Source organism: Salvelinus namaycush, chromosome 30 (genome assembly GCF_016432855.1).
Source record: "Salvelinus namaycush isolate Seneca chromosome 30, SaNama_1.0, whole genome shotgun sequence".
Lineage (NCBI taxonomy): Eukaryota > Metazoa > Chordata > Actinopteri > Salmoniformes > Salmonidae > Salvelinus > Salvelinus namaycush.
The window spans coordinates 33,974,744-33,996,828 of record NC_052336.1 but is presented as its reverse complement, the minus strand read 5'-3'; the positions used below and the strand labels follow the sequence as shown (position 1 = coordinate 33,996,828).

Here is a 22,085-nt window from a genome sequence, read left to right as displayed (position 1 = left end):
CTGTCACTTCATTCAGTGCTTCTCAATCCAATGGATGTGCACTGAACATTTTTGTTCTAGCCCAACACTAACATACCTAACTCACCAAGCCTTTGATTAGTTCAATCTTTGTTTGTTATTTTTTTAGGGATAAAACTTCACAACATTCTTTTAAAAAATAACAGCGTTTGGTGAATTTTCTGTGACAATTATGATTTAAAACATTTTTATTCCAACTGTAATATACAGGAGAGCTGTTCGAAACTAAGAAATCTGATTTTTTCCCCCCAGGAATGCCCTCTAAATCTTGAACTTTAATGTACCTTAACAAAAACATATTTGTTATTTCGTTTGAAAATAAGACATTTTCTCTTTTGTTTCTCCGTTGTTGACACAGCCCCTGCCAATGCCCAGATCTCACACGCGGGCCAGGCATGCGTGGTGAAGGAGGACAACATCAGTGAGAGGATCTACACTATCAGAGAGGGAGACCGCCTGGAGCTCCAGTGTCTGGTCAAAGGACACCCACAGCCACAGGTAACATGTCATAACACGACTGTGTGGCTCACATGGTAGAGCATGGGGCTTGCAACACCAGTAGAGAAACATGGGGCTTGCAAAGCCATCTTAGCTACACCATCAAAATCACACAATGCCAATTCTCTGACCTCCACATACACACACAGTATTCTCAACCCCCCTGTATTTGACCAAGGAGCAGATTTAAAGGGCATATTAAAAAGCACTCTCTCTTTCTCAGATCTCACCATGTGGTGAAAGCTACAGGGGAGAGCTCTGAGTCTGGTGTGATCTGTTTTGAGAACTCTTCTGAGCACTAATGCAGATCAGAGCTGACTTTAGACTGTGTGTGTGTGTGCGTGCATAAGTGTGAGTGTAAGACAGGTGAGAAAAGCTGTGTGTTCCCCTGGAATACCCACAGGTCTGGTGGCATGAGAATTAAACAGGGGTGTGTGTCTGTGCCACCGCGCCCCCACGTCATCCACTAACCCCAAACTGGCTCAGCAGATTCCTCTGCTTGATTCCCTGAGTCATCTAACCTCCTACCAACACGTTTCATGTGCTGTCCTCTCAGGGACTGATGCGTTTTTTCTTTCTTTCAGTTCAATTTCAATTTAAAGGTGCTTTATTGGCATGAAATAGCCTACATCTGTAAATATCACTAAAGGCATTCCAAAACCATAGTTTTCGAAGTCAAGTCACACTTGCCTCTCTCTCTCTCTCTCTCTCTCTCTCTCTCTCTCTCTCTCTCTCTCTCTCTCTCTCTCTCTCTCTCTCTCTCTCTCTCTCTCTCTCTCTCTCTCTCTCTCTCTCTCTCTCTCTCTCTCTCTCTCTCTCTCTCTCTCTCTCTCTCTCTCTCTCTCTCTCTCTGCATCTCTCTCTCCGCATCTCTCTCTCCGCATCTCTCTCTCCGCATCTCTCTCCTTTTTCACTCTCATTCTCGCTCCGTTTTCCCCCTTTTTCCTATCGCTCCCTCTTCTCTCTCTCTCTCTCCATCGCTCTCTCATACATATTCCTTCCTATATACAGACACTCGCAGACACATTTGAATACTTTAGTTGGATCCACAGTGAAACCTTGGCAGTACAAAGGACCCAATTATTTTAGAGGTCATACAGATGTTATACTTGGTCTTTCTTCCATCCCAAACTTTTACAGAATATATTAACTTCACACCATCACGGCTTTACTTGTGTAGAATGGCGCCTGACTCTTGTCTGCGACAAACACACACACACACATGTACTCACATACGACACACTTCGAACACACGTGCACACACAGTCTACCTCTATTTATTTAGACTTGGCTCTGAAACAAAAACGCACACATTTAATCAAACTTTCATTCCCTCCATATAGCCGAGTGTTAGAGAGACATTTAGGCCAATATTGACACAAGTAAGGTTCCTATCTCAGTTTGTCAAGGAACAGTTGTGAAATTCAGTCATTTGCAACAGCAATGGCTTGTTCCTTCTGGGCCTGTGTCAGTCATGTATTTTGAATAATGATTATATTGGTCACGCTTTCCGAAAGTAAAACAATAAATAACAATATTACATTCACTATCAGCGCTGGTATTGCCTTGGGCTATGGTGCTCAGCAGCGTTTCAATTCTAAGTGTGTTTGTGAGTGTTTGCCTGTGCGTGTGTGAGAGTGTGAGAAGGAGGCACACACACAAAGGAAAGGAAGCTAGAAAAAGTCAGTCTAGTCAAGGTGAGACAAAGGGTAGACATGATTTGGGTTGGCTTCTCTGGGGAGTGTTTGAAGAAAGTTTGCTATCGTTAGATGTGCAGCAGTGAGGGCTTGGCTATATAGTGTACATATATAGTGTACATGGTGTCACCTAGGCAACGTGTTAGTATTAGAACTACTTGATACTGAGTGATGAGGTCTTGAGGCAGTTCTTAGTGTGGTTGATGAAAGCAAGAACATTACTGTATTCCACCTTACTTATTAACCACAGGAGGTTGGTGACACCTTAATTGGGGAGCATGGGCTTGTTGTTATGGCTGGAGCGGAATAGGTGGAATGGTATCAAATACATCAAACACATGGTTTCCATGTGGTGCCATTCCATTTGCTCCGTTCCAGACATTATTATGAGCCGTCCTCCTATCAGCAGCCCCCTGTAATATGAACATACTTGAACACCAGCAAGCACACACATTTTCTTTAGGAAATGTCCTTTTTTTAGTTAAATTAAATATTGCATGGTAAATCATAGTGAGATTGAGAGCAAGGTTTAGGAAAACAAATGACTAGTTTTTCTACATTATCTGTGTCAACTCCTTCCATTCTTGCAGTGTGACTTTTAAATACATCGAAGATAGAGGGAGGAGAGAGAAAAAGTGAGAAATAGTGAACTGAGAGAAATAGAGGTAGAGATCGACAGATAAAAACCGAGAGATAAAGGAAGATACTGTCGATGGAGTGATAGAGAGAACGAATGAGACACTGTTAGAGAGAAAGGGAGAGAGAAAGATGGAGTGTGTGAGTTGTATGGGTGTATGAGTGTTTTCCCTACTGAGGAATCCGATGGAAGAGCATACAGAGTAGTGTGAGTGTGTGTTTGTGTGTGTAAGTAGAGTACCATGGTGACCTCCATTCAGCTCTCCCCTCCTCTTGGTAGTGTCTTAACTGAGGCATTGCCATGGCAACCTGGCACGCCACCTGCCTTCCATTCACGGTCGGAATACGAATACGGACACACACACATACGAATGTCACTATCCCATTTAGCTTGGAACTCCAGGATGTTTATATTATATGTGACCTTTAACCTGCAATACAATTGGCGGTTTGAAAACGTTCCAAAATCTCTTCTTTCTCTCATTTAAAAAGGGGCCACCATGAAGTGGATTTAATCCTTATGAGTAACAGATCAGTTAAGCAAAATAGCCATAGATAAGGGAGCTCGTGTTTACTTTTGGGGTTGCAGTTTCTTGAAAAAGCCATTTGGAGTGGCAAGCTGCGAAAGGGGAAATTAGGAATTATGACACACCCACAGAGACAGAGAGACAGAGACGGCAATCGGACAGACGGGACGGGAAATCAGACAGACGGGAAGTCAGACATACGAACAGACAGACAGAAGGGAAATCAGACATATTAACAGACGAATGGACAGACAGACAGAATTACAAGTGATAGGTGCAGTAATTATTCTATTTCAGAGATGATTACTGTTCTTGTACGTCACCATTGTGAAGCAGTGTTGTGTCTGGACTGGAGTTCCTACTTCCCTAGAGTCAGATTCACTTGTGGATACATTTGTATGTCTCTGGGGAAGTAGATAAAGGGCCTCATTGACGAAATCCTGAAGTATCCCTTTAAGGCATGTATGCTCTTCACTACATATTGAAGGGTGTTGAGATCAACAGATAAGGGACGGCTTCTTTGAACAGCTGTCAAATGTCAGAGAAACACACTGTGTCCATGTGATGGGATGGTGTGTCAGATTTGCCCTCTCCGTTGGAATGTGTGACCTGATGATGTCATGGCGTTTGACGGGGCACTGCGGGAGTCTGTGCCCGCGTCCCACCGGGACTACTGAGTTTCCCCTGCAGTGGCATTCTGAGGGCTATCTGAAGATACCTGATCCCCAATCAACCCCTCTACTTCTCTACTCCCTTTCTCCTTCTCTCCCTCCGTCATCTTATGCATATCAGCAAACTTCCCATAAACTGGCCGACCTGGTAGAGAGCAGTTTGTCCATATGCAGTGTGCTTAACATAACATGTAACTGTTATGTTAAAGCAAACTTATAATAAACTGTTGGACAGACTTTTCAGTGGAGTAGATGTGTCTAGCATGGTAAATGTATATTTTTTGATGCAATTGTAAAACGCTCGATGTGACAAGACAGCCTGTTAGATTTGATGTATGTTTCCTGATTAGTTTCAGTTATTTGGTGGATCTCAATAAGTCAGTTTGGAAACGTTTAACAAACAGAGATAGTCAGCGGCTCTGGAGTTATTAGGAGATATTTCTCAGAAGTCTAATTTGTCAATTGTGCACCACTTAACTTTAACATCCGCTCCCAGAGATTTTTCTTGTGTCACTAGGGTCGCTAAAACTTTAGACCACTTTTATTCGACTCACAGAAACTCATATAAGGCCCCCCCCCTCGTCCTCCCTTCGGCAAATCTGACCATGACTTCATTCTCTTGCTTCCCGTTTACAAATAAAAGTTAAAATCGGAAGTACCAGTGGCATGCTCAATGTGGAAGTGGTCCGATGAAGCAGACGCGAGGCTACAAGACTGTTTATGCTCGCTTCGATGAATACAACACTGAGTCTTGAGTGATAGCCCCTGTTGTTCCGGATGACTGACTCGCTCTCCGTGGCCGATGTGAGTAAAACTTTTAAACAGGTTAACAGTCACAAGGCCGCCGGGCCAGACGGAATACCAGGGCGCGTTCTCGAAGCTTGTGCAGACCAGCGGGCAAGTGTCTTCAGACATTTGCAATCTCTCCTTTTGCTAGCCTGTAATCGCATGTTTCAGGGTAAACACCATTGTCCGTATTCCCAAAGAACCCAAGGTAACCGACCTAAATGAGTATCGCCTTGTAGCACTCACATCTGTAATTATGAAGTGCTGTGAAAGGCTGGTCATGACACACATTAAAACCACCATCCCAGATAATGCAATCTCAATTGCACTTCACACTGCCCTCTCCCACCTGGACAAGAGGAGAAATAACTATGTGAGAATGCTGTTTATAGACTATAGCTCAGCGTTCAACACCATTGTCACCTCCAAGCTCATTACCAAGCTGGGGACCCTGGGACTGAACACCTCCCTCTGTAACTGGATGCTAGACTTCTTGACGGTACGGCCCCAGATGGTGAGGGTAGCCACAAGACCTCCGCCATGCTGACCCTCAACACGGGGATCCCTCAAGGATGTGAGCTTAGTCCCCTTCTGTACTCCCTGTTTACCAACGACTGCGTAGCCACGCATGACTCCAACACCCTCATCAAGTTTGCTGATGACACGTCAGTGGTGGGCCTTATCAGTGATTGCGATGAGCCAGCCTACAACGACAAGGTCAGAGACTTGGCAGTGTGGTGCCATAACAACAACTTATCCCTCAATCGTTAAGACCAAGGAGCTGATCGTGGACTACAGGAGAAAGAGGGGAGAGCACACCCCCATCCACATCGACGGGGCTGTAGTATAGCAGATAGAGAGCTTTACATTCCTTGGCATCCACATCACTAAGAACTTAACATGGTCCACCTACACCCACACAGTCTTAAAGAGGGCAGGACAGCACCTCTTCCCCCTCAAGAACCTAAAAAGATGTGTCATGGGCCCTCGGATCCTCAAAAGGTTCTACAGCTGCACCATGGAGAGCATCTTGACTGGGTGCATCACCGCTTGGTATGGCAAATGCACCAACCTCGACCGCAATGCGCTAGAGGGAGGTGCGGACAGCACATTACATCACTGGGGCCGAGCTCCCTGCCATCCAGGACCTCTACAGTATATCAGGCGGTGTCAGAAGAAGGGCCTAAAAATTGCCAAAGACTCCAGCCGCCCAAGCCATAGAATGTTCACTCTGCTACCGTCCGTCAAACGGTATCGGAGCATTGGCTCTCGGACCAACAGGCTCCGAGACAGCTTCTACCCCCAAGCCATAAGACTGCTAAATAGCCATAAGATTGCTAAATAGTTAATTAATTGTTACCTAGACTATATGCACTGTCCCTATCTTGCACTGACTCCATGCACACTCACACGACTATATATACACACTGCATAAACACACTACACTGACACTCACACAAAACTCACAAACATTCACATACAGTCAACACAAACAAATACACATACCCATACTAACACAACAAATGAAAATCAAATCAAATGTATTTATAAAGCCCTTCTTAAATCAGCTGATATCTCGAAGTGCTGTACAGAAACCCAGCCTAAAACCCCAAACAGCAAACAATGCAGGTGTAGAAGCACAGTGGCTAGGAAAAACTCCCTAGAAAGACCAGAACCCAGGAAGAAACCTAGAGAGGAACCAGGCTCTGAGAGGTGGCCAGTCCTCTTCTGGCTGTGCCGGGTGGAGATTATAACAGAACATGGCAAAGATGTTCAAATGTTCATAGGTGACCAGCAGGGTCAAATAATAATAATCACAGTGGATGTCGAGGGTGCAACAGGTCAGCACCTCAGGAGTAAATGTCAGTTGGCTTTTCATAGCCGACCATTCAGAGTATCTCTACCGCTCCTGCTGTCTCTAGAGAGTTGAAAACATCAGGTCTGGGACAGGTAGCATGTCCGGTGAACAGGTCAGGATTCCATAGCCGCAGGCAGAACAGTTTAAACTGGAGCAGCAGCACGGCCAGGTGGACTGGGGACAGCAAGGAGTCATCAGGCCAGGTAGTCCTGAGGCATGGTCCTAGGGCTCAGGTCCTCCGAGAGAAAGAGAGAGAAAGAAAGAAAGAAAGAAAGAAAGAGAGAGAGAGAGAGAGTTAGGGAGAGCATACTTAATTTCACACAGGACACCGGATAAGACAGGAGAAATACTCCAGATATAACAGACTGGCCCTAGCCCCCCGACACAAACTACTGCAGCATAAATACTGGAGGCTGAGACAGGAGTGGGTGGGAGACACTGTAGCCCCATCCGACGATACCCCCGGACAGGGCCAAACAGGCAGGATGTAACCCCACCCACTTTGCCAAAGCACAACCCCCACACCACTAGGGGGATATCTTCAACCACCAACTTACCATCCTGAGACAAGGCCGAGTATAGCCCACAAAGATCTCCGCCACGGCACAACCCAAGGGGGGCGCCAACCCAGACAGGAAGACCACGTTAATGACTCAACCCACTCAAGTGACGGACCCCTCCCAGGGACGGCATGGAAGAGCACCAGTAAGCCAGTGACTCAGCCCCTGTAACAGGTTAGAGGCAGAGAATCCAAATGGAGAGAGGGGAACCGGCCAGGCAGAGACAGCAAGGGCGGTTCGTTGCTCCAGTGCCTTTCCGTTCACCTTCACACTACTGGACCAGACTACACTCAATCATAGGACCTACTGAAGAGATGAGTCTTCAATAAAGACTTAAAGGTTGAGACTGAGTCTGCGTCTCTCACATGGGTAGGCAGACTATTCCATAAAAATGGAGCTCTATAAGTGAAAGCCCTGCCTCCAGCTGTTTGTTTGGAAATTCTAGGGACAGTAAGGAGGCCTGCGTCTTGTGACCATAGCGTACGTGTAGGTATGTACGGCAGGACCAAATCAGAAAGATAGTAAGGAGCAAGCCCATGTAATGCTTTGTATGTTTGCAGTAAAACCTTGAAATCAGCCCCTGCCTTAACAGGAAGCCAGTGTAAAGAGGCTAGCACTGGAGTAATATAATTTTTTTTGGTTCTAGTCAAGATTCTAGCAGCCGTGTTTAGCACTAACTGTTTATTTTAGTTTATTTAGTTTAGTTTATTTAGTGCTTTATCCGGGTAGCCGGAAAGTAGAGCATTGCAGTAGTCTAACCTAGAAGTGAAAAAAGCATTGATACATTTTTCTGCATCATTTTGGGAAGAAAGTTTCTGATTTCTGCAATGTTACATAGATGGAAAAAAGCTGTCCTTGAAACAGTCTTGATATGTTCGTCAAGAGATCAGGGTCCAGAGTAACGCCGAGGTCCTTCCAAGTTTTATTTAAGACGAGTGTACAACCATCAAGATTAATTGTTAGATTCAACAGAAGATATCTTTGTTTCTTGGGACCTAGAACAAGCGTCTCTGTTTTGTCCGAGTTTAAAAGTAGAACATTTGCAGCCATCCACTTCCTTATGTCTGAAACACAGGTTTCCAGCGAGGGCAATTTTGGGGCTTCACCATGTTTCATCGCACACACTCGTCATATGCTGTTGCTATCTGTTCTTTATTTTACTCTTATTATTATCTATCCTGATGCCTAATCACTTTTCCTTGCCTTCATGTACATACTGTATCTACCTCAAATACCTCATGCTCCTGCACATTGATCTGGTACTGGTACTCCCTGTATATAGCTCTATTCTTGTGTATTATATTCCTCGTGTTACTATTTTTATTTGTATTATTATTTTTAACTCTGCATCGTTGGGAATGGCTCGGGAAGCAAGCATTTCACAGTTAGGGTCTACACCCATTGTATTCGGTGCATGTGACAAATAAAATGTGATTTGATTTGATGATATATTCCTAACAGGGATAGCATAGCAGTCAACTTTCTCAGCTGGGAAAACTAGTTAAAAGTCTACATTATGACATAACTTTAAAAAAAAATATCCTGCTGCGACTACTACCGATTTAAAAGACAGAATTCTGCATGCCAACAATAGTCTTCAGCCATTGGAAATTGTACCATGAGTCTTCCCGAAATTGGGAAGAGAGCAAGGGCACCATCCCATTCTCTCCATCTCTCCCCTCCCTCTCATTCTCCGAGAGGATCCAATTTAGCCATGTTAGCCTGGGCAATAAAGGGATTGCTTTACAGAGAATGGCTCTGATTGAGGATTTATCCAATCCTTTATCAAGACTGATTGTTTACCTTCGCCCCAGAAGATTGGATTGAAAACGGGGTCACGCCGTAATCCATACAAAACAGAGAGGAATCCAATCATTTCTCCACCTATCTCTCTATCCTTCCCACATTTAGGGACAAGCGGGTGAAACGGGCAAAAAATACCTACATCAAGTTAAGAGAGGTTTGATTCACCCTCCAACCGGAAGGGTCAAGGATTTGGTTTAGTTAGGTGGATAAGAGAGGAGGGGGAGATAGAAGGGACTTGAATAGTTCTTTAGGGACTGGGATATTTTGTCATGGACTTTTACCTTGTATTTGTAGGGTTTCATGTTTTTAAATGTTTTATATATTTTCAAGGAATGGAAAATGGAAGGCATTGACAAGCTTTTAGCCTCAGCTCCAGGTTTCGCTGATGTTGCTCTTGAAATACCTTCATCCTGAAGGGCAGGTGAAAGCCTGTGGCAGAGGCTAGGTCTGCATTGACTCCTAAACTGCACAGCCCATTACGCTGGTGTCACCGCTGGTGTCCCTGTGCTAACCTCTAACGAGTCACAAACCCGGATCCGGGATCCCCCCCATCAAAAAAACTGACTAGCATAGCCTAGCCTAAAGCCACAGGGATATCATATAATAAAATGTTCATGAAATCACAAGTCCAAGACACCAAATGAAAGATACACATCTTGTGAATCCAGCCATCATTTCTGATTTTTAAAATGTTTTACAGGGAAGACACAATATGTATTTCTATTAGCTAACCACCATAGCAAAAGACAACTTTTTTTTCCCACCATTTTTTTCCTGCATAGGTAGCTATCACAAATTCGACCAAATAAAGATATAAATAGTCACTAACCAAGAAACAACTTCATCAGATGACAGTCTGATAACATATTTATTGTATAGCATATGTTTTGTTCGAAAAATTTGCATATTTCAGGTATAAATCATAGTTTTACATTGCAGCCACCATCACAACTCTCACCAAAGCAACTAGAATAACTACAGAGAGCAACGTGAATTACCTAAATACTCATCATAAAACATTTATGAAAAATACACAGCGTACAGCAAATGAAAGACAAAGATCTTGTGAATCCAGCCAATATTTCAGATTCTTTAAGTGTTTTACAGCGAAAACACAATTTAGCATTATATTAGCTTACTAGTCCGGAGTCTCCAGCGACGGTCTACAGCCCGGATTCTCCATCGACGGTTCATAGTCCAGAGCTTCCAGCGACGGTTGACAGTCCAGGGCTTCCAGCGACGGTTCACAGTCCAGAGCTTCCAGCGACGGTTCACAGTCCAGAGCTTCCAGCGACGGTTCACAGTTCAGAGGTTCCTGTGACGGTCCACGGCCCGGAGCTTCCAGTGACGGTCCACGGCCCGGAGCTTCCTGCGCCGGTGCCATGGCCGGAGCCTTCTACTGCGCCGATGCCCAGTTCAGGCACGGCGTCCAGTCCCGCTCCATGGCCGGACCCTTCCTCTGCGCCGGTGCCCGGTCCAGGCACGGCGTCCAGTCCCGCTCCATGGCCGGAGCCTTCCTCTGCGCCGGTGCCCGGTCCAAGCACGGCGTCCAGTCCCGCTCCATGGCCGGAGCCTTCCTCTGCGCCGGTGCCCGGTCCAAGCACGGCGTCCAGTCCCGCTCCATGGTCGGAGCCTTCCTCTGCGCCTGTGCCAAGTCCAAGCAGGGCGTCCAGTCCCGCTCCATGTTCGGAGCCTTCCTCTGCGCCGGTGCCCAGTCCAGGCACGACGTCCAGTCCCGCTCCATGGTCGGAGCCTTCCTCTGCGCCGGTGCCCAGTCCAAGCACGGCGTCCAGTCCCGCTCCATGGTCGGAGCCTTCCTCTGGGCCGGTGCCCAGTCCAAGCACGGCGTCCAGTCCCCCTCCATGGCCGGTGTCTTCCTCTGCGCCGGTGCTCAGTCCAGGCACGGCGTCCAGTCCCGCTCCATGGTCGGAGCCTTCCTCTGCGCCGGTGCTCACGCTGCATCTTGGTTCGCTTATTTATAGATTGATCGTGACAGATAGAAAACACTCTAAAGTTTCCAAAACTGTTAAAATGTCTGTGAGTATAACAGAACTGATATGGCAGGTGAAAACCTGAGGAAAATCCATCCAGGATGTGCTATTATTTTGAAATGGCTGTTTTTCCAATGAAAGCCTATCCGTCATTTAAAGGGATAGGACTCAGTTTCCGTTCCCTATGGCTTCCACTAGTTGTGAACAGTCTTTAGACATTGTTTCAGGCTTTTCTTCTGAAAAATGAGGGATGATGACCATATTGAGTGAGTGGACCCTGGGATGTCCCCAGAGCTGGTTACTGCGCACGACCGAGAGCGCGCCTTTCTTCTTTTTATTTTATATTGATGACGCTATTGTCCGGTTGAAATATTATCGATTATTTAGGCTAAAAACAACCTGAGGATTGATTATAAACATCGTTTGACATGTTTCTACGAACTTTACGGATATTGTTTGGAATTTTCGTCTGCCTCTTGTGACCGCATTTGAGCCATTGGATTAGTGAACAAAATGTGCCAACAAAATGGAGGGTTTTGGATATAAAGAGGGACTTTATCGAACAAAACGAACATTTATTGTCTAACTGGGAGTCTTGTGAGTGCAACCATACGAAGATCATCAAAGGTAAGTGATTAATTGTATTGCTGTTTCTGACTTTTGTGACTAATCTACTTGGCTGCTAACTGTTTGTAATGTTTTGTGTGCTGAGCGCTGTCCTCAGATAATCGCATGGTTTGCTTTCGCCGTAAAGCCTTTTTGAAATCTGACACAGCGGCTGGATTAATAACAAGTTAAGCTTTATTTTGATGTATTGCACTTGGGATTTCATGAAAGTTAAATATTTATAGTAATTTAATTTGGCGCTCTGCAATTTCACCGGAAGTTGTCGAGGTGGGACGCTAGCATCCCACTGATCCATAAGAAGTTTAAATTGGACACACACAACTGGAAAGAACTGGAGAAATGGCTTGGCAGGATTGAAATACAAATGAAATATGTGAATGAGCCTATCAGGGCAATCCTGATAATTAGAGTGACTCAAGAGGTGAAATCAACTTTGTTGATCAAGTTCATGTCAGTAGAACGCTGCTCCACTCTGAGGGCTTTTATACAGCCGCCAACCAGCTGCAAGGGGCCATATTGGACTAGATTCACCTGGCCATATCGCCATAAACAATTGGTACATACAGCCCAATGATGGTTTACATTTTTTTAGGGGGTCTGGAAAACACAAGGATGCCATAAATACGTATCCGTCACGCCTGCTCCCGCTCCCCAGCATTACGCACTCCTGCCACCATCATTACGCACACCTGCCTCCCCCTCCCCATCACGCACATCAGCAATTATTGGACTCACCTGGACTCAATCACTGTTATTACCTCCCCTATATCTGTTCCCCGCTTCAGGATTAATGTCCGTTGGTCATTTTTGTTTCCTGGTTCTAACGCTGTTCCTCATTAAATGTTCAACTCCCTGTACCTGCAACTCTTCTCCAGCGTTGGTCCTTACAGTATCCTTTAAATCTTTTGTAGAAAAGTAGAGAAAACGTAGTTTTTGGAAAATGTGATTCACCCATTCACCGCAAAGATACAGACATCCTTCCTAACTCAGTTGCCAGAGAGGAAGGAAACAGGGATTTAAACATGAGGCCAAATGGTGAGTTTAATGGCTGGGATAGGAGAAAACTGAGGCTAGATACATTTTAGTTACTCCACAATACTAACCTAAATGACAGAGTGAAAAGGAAGCATGTGCATAATAAAAATATTCCAAAACATGCATCCTGTTTAGATTGGCAAAACATTTACCAAAGAAATGAACTTTATGTCCTGAATACAAAGTGCCATGTTTGGGGCAAATCCAACACTGAGTACCACTCTTCATACAGTATTTCCTACATCATGTTATGGGTATGCTTGTCATCGGCAAGGACATGGGAGTTTTTTTTGATAAAAAGAAACGGAATAGAGCTATGCACAGGCAAATTCCTAGAGGTAATCCTGGTTCAGTCTGCTTTCCAACAGACACTGGGAGACAAATTCACCTTTCAGCAGAACAATAACCTAAAACACAAGGCCAAATACACATTCTTGATACACATGGAAAACTTTTGAGAGTGAAAACCCAGCAGCGTTCCAGTTCTTTACACAAACCGGTGCGACTGGCACTTAAAACCATGCCCCATTAAAAGGCACTTAAATATTTTGTCTTGCCCATTCATCCGCTGAATGGCACACATACACGATCCATGTCTCAATTGATTCAAGGTTTAAAAATCCTTATTTAACCTGTCTCCTCCCCTTAATCTACACTGATTGACGTGGATTAAACAAGTGACATCAATAATGGATTATAGCTTTCACATGGATTCACCTGGTCAGTCAATGTCATGGAAAGAGCAAGTGTTTTTAAATGTTTTGTACACTCATATACACTGGAGTTGTTTCCAAGAAGACAGTGAATGTTCCTAAGTGGCTGAGTTACAGTTTTGACTTAAATTTGCTTGAACATCTATGGCAAGACTTAAAAATGGTTGTCTAGCAACAATCAACAACCAATTTGACATAGCTGGGGGAATTTTCAAAAGTCTGTACAAATGTTGCACAATCCAGGTGTGCAAAGCTCTTAGAGGCTTACCCAGATAGACTCACAGCTGTAGTCACTGCCAAAGGTGATTCTAACATGTACTGACTCATGGGTGTGAATGTATGTATTTAATTTAAAACATTTGCAATAATTTCTGAAAACGTTTTCACTTTGTCATTGTGGGGTATTGAGTGTAGATTGGTGAGAAAAATAATCTATTTAATCTATTTTGAATTCAGGCTGTAACAACGAAATGTGGGATAAGTCAAGGGGTATGAATACTTTCTGAAGGCACTGCATCATTGCAATCAGTAGAATTCAAGGAACACCCATATTACTTTAAAATGTTTACATGTAAACTATTGACACTAGCCATGAAAACATTTATAAAAAACAGTAATTTGGCACAAGTCTTCACCACTTTTCTACTAAAAGTTTAAAGGATACGTGATATGGAATTTTTGCGCCACTGTGTTTTCCAAACCCCCTCAAACATTTTAAGTACGACCTTCACTTTTCCCACATTTTGGGGGAAAAGTTACAGCCTTATTCTAAAATGGATTACATGAATTTTAATCCCTCAATCTACACAAAATAACCCATAATGAAAAAGCGAAAACGGGTTTATATTTTTTTTGCAAATAAAAAATCTGAAATAGCTTATTTACATAAGTATTCAGACCCTTTGCAATGACACTTGAGTTGAGCTCAGGTGCATCCTGTTTCCAATGATCATCCTTGAGATGTTTCTGAAACTTGATCGGAGTCTACCTGTGGTAAATTCAATTGATTGGAAAGGCACACACCGGTCTATAAAAAGGTCCTACAGTTGACAGTGCATGTCAGAGCAAAAAACAGGATTGTGTCGACGCACAGATCTGGGGAAGGGTGCCCAAAAATATCTGCAGCATTGAAGATCCCCAAGAACACACTGGCATCCATTATTCTTAAATATACGTTTTGAACCACCAAGACTCTTGCTAGAGCCGGCTGCCCAGCCAAACCGAGGAATAGGTGGAGAAGGGCCTTGGTCAGGGAGGTGACCAAGAACCCGATGGTCACTGACAGAGCTCCAGAGTTCCTCTGTGGAGATGGGAGAACCTTCCAGAAGGACAACCATCTCTGCAGCAATCCACCAATCAGGCCTTTATGGTAGTGGCCAGGCGGAAGCCACTCCTCAGTAAAAGGCACCTCCAGACCATGACAAACAATAGTTTGGTGAAACCAAGATGGAACTCTTTGGCCTGAACGTTAAGCATCATGTCTGGAGGAAATCAGGCACCGCTCATCACCTGGCCAATACTATCCCTAAGGTGACGAATGAAGTGGTGGCAGCATCATGCTGCGGGATGTTTATCAGAAGCAGGGACTGGGAGAATAGTCTGGATCGAGGAAAAGATGAATGGAGCGAACTACAGAGAGATCCTTAATGAAAACCTACTCCAGAGCGCTCAGGACCTCAGACTGGGGTGAAGGTTCACCTTCCAACAGGACAGCGACCCTAAGCACACAGCCAAGACAACGCAGGAGTGGCTTCGGGACAAGTCTCTGACTGTCCTTGATTGGCCCAGCCAGAGCCCGGATTTGAACCCGATCAAACATCTCTGGAGAGACTTGAAAATAGCTGTGCAGTACAGGGACGCCGGCGGAATGGGCTGTGCAGTTAAGGAATCAATGCAGACATAGCCTCTGCCACAGGCTTTCCCCTCACCTTCGGGATGAAGGTATTTCGACAACATCAGCGAAACCTGGAGCTGAGGCTAATGCAGACACAACCTGGAGAAACTACCTGGGTGACGAATTCTGTACCTCCCAGCCATTAGTTTATGCCTTTTGCTCCTCGTTGAAGTTCATTATTTTAGTTCAATATAAAGCTTGTCAATGCCTTCCATCTTTCATTTCTTGAATATGTATATATAAAAAAACATGAAACCCTTCAAATACAAGGTAAAAGTCCATGACAAAGTCCACAACCCTAAAGAACTATTCAAGTCCCTTTGTCCCCCTCCACTTCTCGCTTAACTTCTTATGGCTGCAAGGGGCAGTATTGAGTAGCCAGTTAAATCGTGCCCATTTCAAACGGCCTCGTACTCAATTCTTGCTCGTACAATATGCATATTATTATTACTATTGGATAGAAAACACTCTCTAGTTTCTAAAACCGTTTGAATTATTTCTCTGAGTGAAACAGAACTCATTCTGCAGCACATTTCCTGACCAGGAAGTGGAATGTCAGAAATCGATGCTCTGTTCAACTTCCTGCCTATACATGGGCATGACACGTAAGAGTCTACGTACACTTCATACACCTTCCCCTGGTTGTCAAGAGGCGGTGAGAGAAGAAATTTCGTGTTTATCTTGGTCTGAGGTGGAATTAAAGCTCTTTGTATGACGTGACCGTCCATTTCCTGTTTCTGGAGCGCGCGAAAGGGGACATGGATTTGCCTTCTGTTTAGCTGTCGTTATGGACGACTAACATCTCCGGTTTAGATTTTATTTGATACATGTGACCATATCATCGTAAAGTATGTTTTTTCAATATAGTTTAATCAGATTATTGAAATTTTTTCGGGAGTTTTGCCGTGTTCCGTTCTCTGACTTTGTTGACGTTGGAGAGATCCGTGCCACTTGGCAAGTGCCCATGCTAAATCAAGAGGGAAATTTGCCGTTCCAGATCCAAACAACGACTGTTCTGGACAAAGGACACCTTGTCCAACATTCTGACGGAAGATCACCAAAAGTAAGAAACATTTTATGATGCTATTTCTAATATCTGTCGTGCATGTGAACTGGTCATGGGCGCCCAAGTGTTTTTGGCTATTGTGGCTACGCTAATATAACGCTATATTGTGTTTTCGCTGTAAAACACTTGATAAATCGGAAATATTGTCTGGAATCACAAGATGCCTGTCTTTCAATTGCTGTACACTATGTATTTTTCAGAAATGTTTTATGATGAGTAATTAGGTATTTGACGTTGGTGTCTGTAAATATTATGGCTGCTTTCGGTGCAATTTCTGATTGTAGCTGAAATGTAAACTATGATTTATACCTGAAATATGCACATTTTTCGAACATATGCTATACAATAAATATGTTATCAGACTGTCATCTGATGAAGTTGTTTCTTGGTTAGTGGCTATTTATATCTTTATTTGGTCGAATTTGTGATAGCTACTGATGGAGTAAAAAACTGATGGAGTAAGAAAAGTGGTGTCTTTTGCTAACGTGGTTAGCTAATAGATTTACATAGTGTCTTCCCTGTAAAACATTTAAAAAATCGGACATGTTGGCTGGATTCACAAGATGTGTACCTTTCATATGCTGTATTGGACTTGTTAATGTGTGAAAGTTAAATATTTAAAAAAAATATCTTTTGAATTTCGCGCCCTACACTTGAGCTGGATGTTGTCATAAGTGTACCGGTGTCGGGCTGCACCCCAAACAGGTTAAGGTATCTAGTATTAGTATAAAAAGTTGGATTCTTGTATCATAAAGTGGAACAATCTCCGGTATATTTGGTTCTTATCCGCTGGACTAATCCTTTCACACAAAGAGAAGTTGAACTCTCTTTACCCACATTGGAATAAGTATCAGTCCGCAATACTTCTCTCTCGTAAATGCTGACTCATAAACTGTTGAAGAGCTCTTTGAAGGAGAAAGAGAGTGTGATTCTCAGAAGGTCACAGAGAAAGTGGTGTGCATAACATTGTAGAGGTTTGACTACAGGGGCAGTGCTTTAAGCTAACACAAACTGCAATAGTCTCGCTTCTCGCCACCCCTATAGCTTTTCTTGTCAATGTTTCCCCCACCTGCTCTCTCCCTCTCTACACGGCCTTTTAGAAACACAATAGGAGGATAAATGGTTTTTCTGAAAGTGATGCCTCTTCAACCCCCCCCCCAAAAACAAAACACATTATTTATTCATGGGTCTGGTCACTGCAACCTTGAACAGTGTGTGTCCATGTACGTGCATGTGTGTGTGGTCAGAAGACCGGAGCAGGGTTCGGGTGGGTGTATGGTGGAGTCAAGGAGTATGTAGGAGAGAGAGAGAGCGAGAGATCAAGGGATGGGGGAGAGAAAAAAGCAGTGAGGGAGGGAAGAAGGGTTTGGGTTTCCATCCTTGAGGGGTGAGAGGGAAACGATCGATGGAGGGCTGAAATCGAGGAGGATCCGGTGGCAGAGCGAGCTCCAAGAACTGCAAACAAGGTCACTCTGTGACCCTCTGACAAGATCATGGAGGGAACGGATAGAAAGACAGAGGTTGAGAAGGAGGGAGCAACATTTTTACAGCCGCTATACTCGTAGAAAGAGTGCTTATTGAAGAGAAACGTTTCAGAAGCTACCTTTTGGGTCGTTGCTTGTTGCTGGGAAGTTACCTTTGTTGCAGTCTTGTTTCCGTATTGTTTCCAATTATTTTCCTGTCTATACCCAGTTATTTCAGCTATGTACTTAGGTAAATCTCATGTACCTTACCTGTTACTTCGTGTTTAGTTTCAGTGTACCTATGGTACCTAGACACTATTCTAAGGCAATGCTCTGTCCCCATTACCATCCAATGTACCATTACTTTCTTCACCATCGTTTCTGTGTAACTTCCTGGCTACAACATACACCTTCTCAGTGCACAGACACAAGAGCTGAGACAGAATGTCTAATTGTGACAGAGAGGATGGTAAATTACCATAACCAACAGCACGAGTGGTCGAATTACATAAAACTAGCTAGTACCTAGCTTGCCTAGAAACTCGAGTTCTACGTCAGGCAATTAGTGTTTGAGTCAGGATATGTGACCGAATTGTGTTTTTTTAACATTGATAAAAGCAGACACAGAGCCACAAAATGGTATATCATACACTGCATTTGAGGAACAATGGGAAAGTAATTCTGCTTTGAAGGTTGATAAACTCGTAACCTCACTTTTGAGAAAATGGCCTTTGAATGAATTGGTACCTACTGGAGAGCTCTTCTTTGTCTACACCCATTCAGCATCGTTCACACCCTCTTAAGCTTCACCCCCCACCCAACTTACCATTTTACTCGCCCTAGCAGAGCTGGTTATGCTGGTTTCATGTTATCCAGAGCGTTGGTGACTAACTGTGCTGCTGGCAACAATTTAATTGCACTTTTTTGCCAATGTTTACTGACACCGGCCATATTCAACGGGTGTTGAGAGTTCGTAAATTCATCAGTTATTCTGCGCTCTGGCACACTCAGACGAGAGTGCTCTGAAATCAGAGTAGATGGCCAGACTGAATTTACAAACACACCTGAAATGGTTACTTGCATAGTGGGGTCTTTTGTTAAGACATGTAGCTAGCTAGCTAGACAATGAACCATAGTCCCAACTCATGACGTTACTACCCTGCATGAATCTGCAGGTAGCTAACCAACCAAGCTAACATTAGGCTATAACTAGCCAAGCAAATGGCTCTGAGATACGAATAATAAGATCATACACGTAACGTTAGCTAGCGAGCCAGCCAACTTTAGCTAGCTAACAGTGCACTTTAATGTGAAATGAAACCACTTAGTTAAAATTAGAAACGTATAATATCTGAAAATGTAGCTAGCTAGACTATCTTACCAGTATACATCATGAATGGACGCGTCTGTCGAATGCCATGTTTGCCCTTGGAGAAAACATCTGTTTTCATCTCTCTCCTTAGCTATCAGTTGAATTCCACTGATTTCAAAACTCGGTCCTCCAGAAAGTGCAGAACACTTTCTAGCTCTGGTCCAGGGTCTAGCACAGTTTTACTATGCTATAAAAAAGTTTTGCTTTAGACAGGATTACCTAGACATGCTGACATACTAATGTAGAATTAAAAACAATTCAAAGTTGGGTTTCCAGGCAAGTACCTGGCTAGCCACCTTTATAGCTAGCTAGACCCTGGACCAGAGCTAGCGTGGAATAGAGCTAGTGTGGACTAAAGCTAGCTACTATCCACCCCCTGGACGAGAGCTAAACTAGAGCGGACTTGAGATAGCTAGCTACATCAAGGAACAGAGCTAGTGTGGACCAGAGCTAGCTAGCTACGCCCTGCACCAGTGCGGCTAGCTACTCGTGGACCCAAAATAGTGCGGACTAAAGCTACTACCTATGCCCTGGAGCAGAGCTACTAGTAACTAATATTTTCCTCATACGTAGTCTGAATAGAAGAGTAATAATTTAGGAAAAAAATGCATTCTTATTTGTTGGGTCACATAAAGCCTTTTTGAAATCGGTCACTGTGGCTGGATTTACAACAAGTGTATCGTTAAAATGGTGTAAAATACATGTATGTTTGAGGAATTTTAATTATGGGATTTCTGTTTTGAATTTGGCGCCCTACAGTTTCACTGGCTGTTGACAAGGTGAGACGCTACCACATACCATAGAGAGGTTAAGAAGTAGGCGATCAGGCGGGTCGTGTTTCGGAGGACGCACGTCTCGACCTTCTCCTCTCCCGAGCCCATTGAGGAGTTGCAGAGATGAGACAAGGTTGTAATGAGCAATGGGAGAAAATGGGGTAAAAACTACAAAATAAAAAATTATTTCGTTTTGAGCCCATGGCAAGAAGGCACGAGAGCATGCCATGGTAATGGGTTCTAGCCGCAAAGGCTGAAGAGCATGCTGCATGGCTGCACGCGCCCCATCTGCTCCTTGTTTTCATCCCACTTCTTCATAATTGGTGGATTGTAACTCAAAAACAAGAGAAGCGTCTGGACATGAGAACATAAACAGAGACAATAAAGCCTGACAGGAAATTACAACGGAGTGAGATATATATATATGGGGGAATAATTAGGGAAGTGATAAGGTATGCCTAATGATGAGGCGAAGGTGTGCATAATGAAGGGTTGCCAGGACTTGTGGTTAGTAGACAGGCGACCTTAAGCACCAGAGAGGGGGAGTGGGAGTAGACGGCCCCGAGGGCAAGGAGTGGTCCAGTCCGGACGGCAGAGGTGGAATTCTCAGGTGATGTTGGGATCTAGATTGTCCTCCAACGGAACCCACCACCGCTCCTCTTGACCATACCCCTCCCAGTCCACCAGGTACTGATGCCGACCCCCACGACATCTAGAGTCCAGAAGGGATCTGACAGCATAGGCTGGACCTCCCTCGATGTCCAGATGAGGCAGAGGGTTGTCGTGGGGGATGGCCAGGGGACCAGGAACCACCGGCCTAGGAGATAATCATGAAAAGGTAAGATCTGGTAGTTATTGGGAAGCTGTAAACTATAAGTCACCTCCTTGACCCTCCGGAGGCCCTTGAAGGGCACCACAAACCAGGGTCTCAGCTTCTCGCAGGGCAGGCAGAATGGGAGGTTACTGGTGGAGAGCCAGACACAATCACCAAGGTGGAACAAGGGTGCCTCGCTGCGGTGATGATCCTCCTGCTCCTTCTGGCAACAGACGGCACATGCAGGACCCTCAGGTGAGCGTCACTCCAAACGCCCTCTGTCGGCCGGAACCATTCGTCCACCGCAGGGGCTTCGGTCTTGCTTGGAGTCCATGACGCCAGGGCTGGCTGATAACCCAGGACACACTGGAAGGGAGTACGCGCAGTGGAGGAGTGACATAATGAATTCTGGGCAAATTCTGCCCAAGGAAGGAGTCGGGGCCCACTCCCCTTGCCGGTCCTGGCAGTGACTCCTCAGGAACCCCCCCCCCCAGCTCCTGGTTCATTCTCCACTTGCCCGTTGGATTGAGGCTGACCGTGACCCCCAGTTTCTCCATGAAAGCCCCCATACCCGTGAAGTGAATTGGGGGCCACGGTCGGAGATGGTGTCCTCCGGAAGGCTATAGTGCCGGAAGACTTGCTGGAACATTGCCTCAGCAACCTGGAGAGCGGTAGGGAGACCGGAGAGGGGACCAAACCGGCATGATTTTGAAAATCTGTCCACCAACACCAGATTGGTGGTGAAACCGTCAGAGGGGAGATCGGTAACAAGGTCAATGGACAAATGAGACCAGGGATGCTGAGGCACGGGAAGGGGAAGGAGCTTCCCTGCTGGAGTGTGCGGGGGGGGGAATATACTGATATAGTGAGCCACGTCCTGCACCAAGGTGGGCCACCAGTATTTCTCAGAGATGGAGTGAATAGTGTGAGTAATCCCTGGGTGTCCAGTGGTGAGGGATGTGTGCGCCCAGGTCAACAGCCTATCCCTTACCTCTGAGGGGACATAGATGCGTTCAGGAGGGCAGGTAGAGGGTGTGGGTTCCCTCTCCACAGCTTGGTGGATGTCCACATCTACATCACAAAACAGGGTAAGGGAAGGATAGGCTGGAGACTGGTGGGTGCTACCCGGACTCTCAACAGACGTGGAACCACAAGGTGAGGGAAAGCAGGTCCTCCGGCATCCTGGTGCCCAGGCAGTGATTCTCATCCTCGACCAGGAGATAGTGGGGTTATGACGTTGAAGCCACGGGAGGCAGAGGATGACTGTGCATGGGTGCAGT

The 22,085-nt window shown here is 44.9% G+C and overlaps 1 protein-coding gene across 1 annotated transcript in view; it reads left to right on the top strand.

The window, feature by feature from the left end:
• The window catches only part of LOC120025101 (MAM domain-containing glycosylphosphatidylinositol anchor protein 1-like), a 325,046-nt gene that overhangs the window by 468 nt on the left and 302,493 nt on the right, over positions 1-22,085 (top strand). The window contains exon 2 of the mRNA XM_038969534.1: positions 377-516. Coding sequence (XP_038825462.1) covers positions 377-516 — 140 coding nt within the window. The remainder of the gene's footprint in view (positions 1-376; positions 517-22,085) is intronic.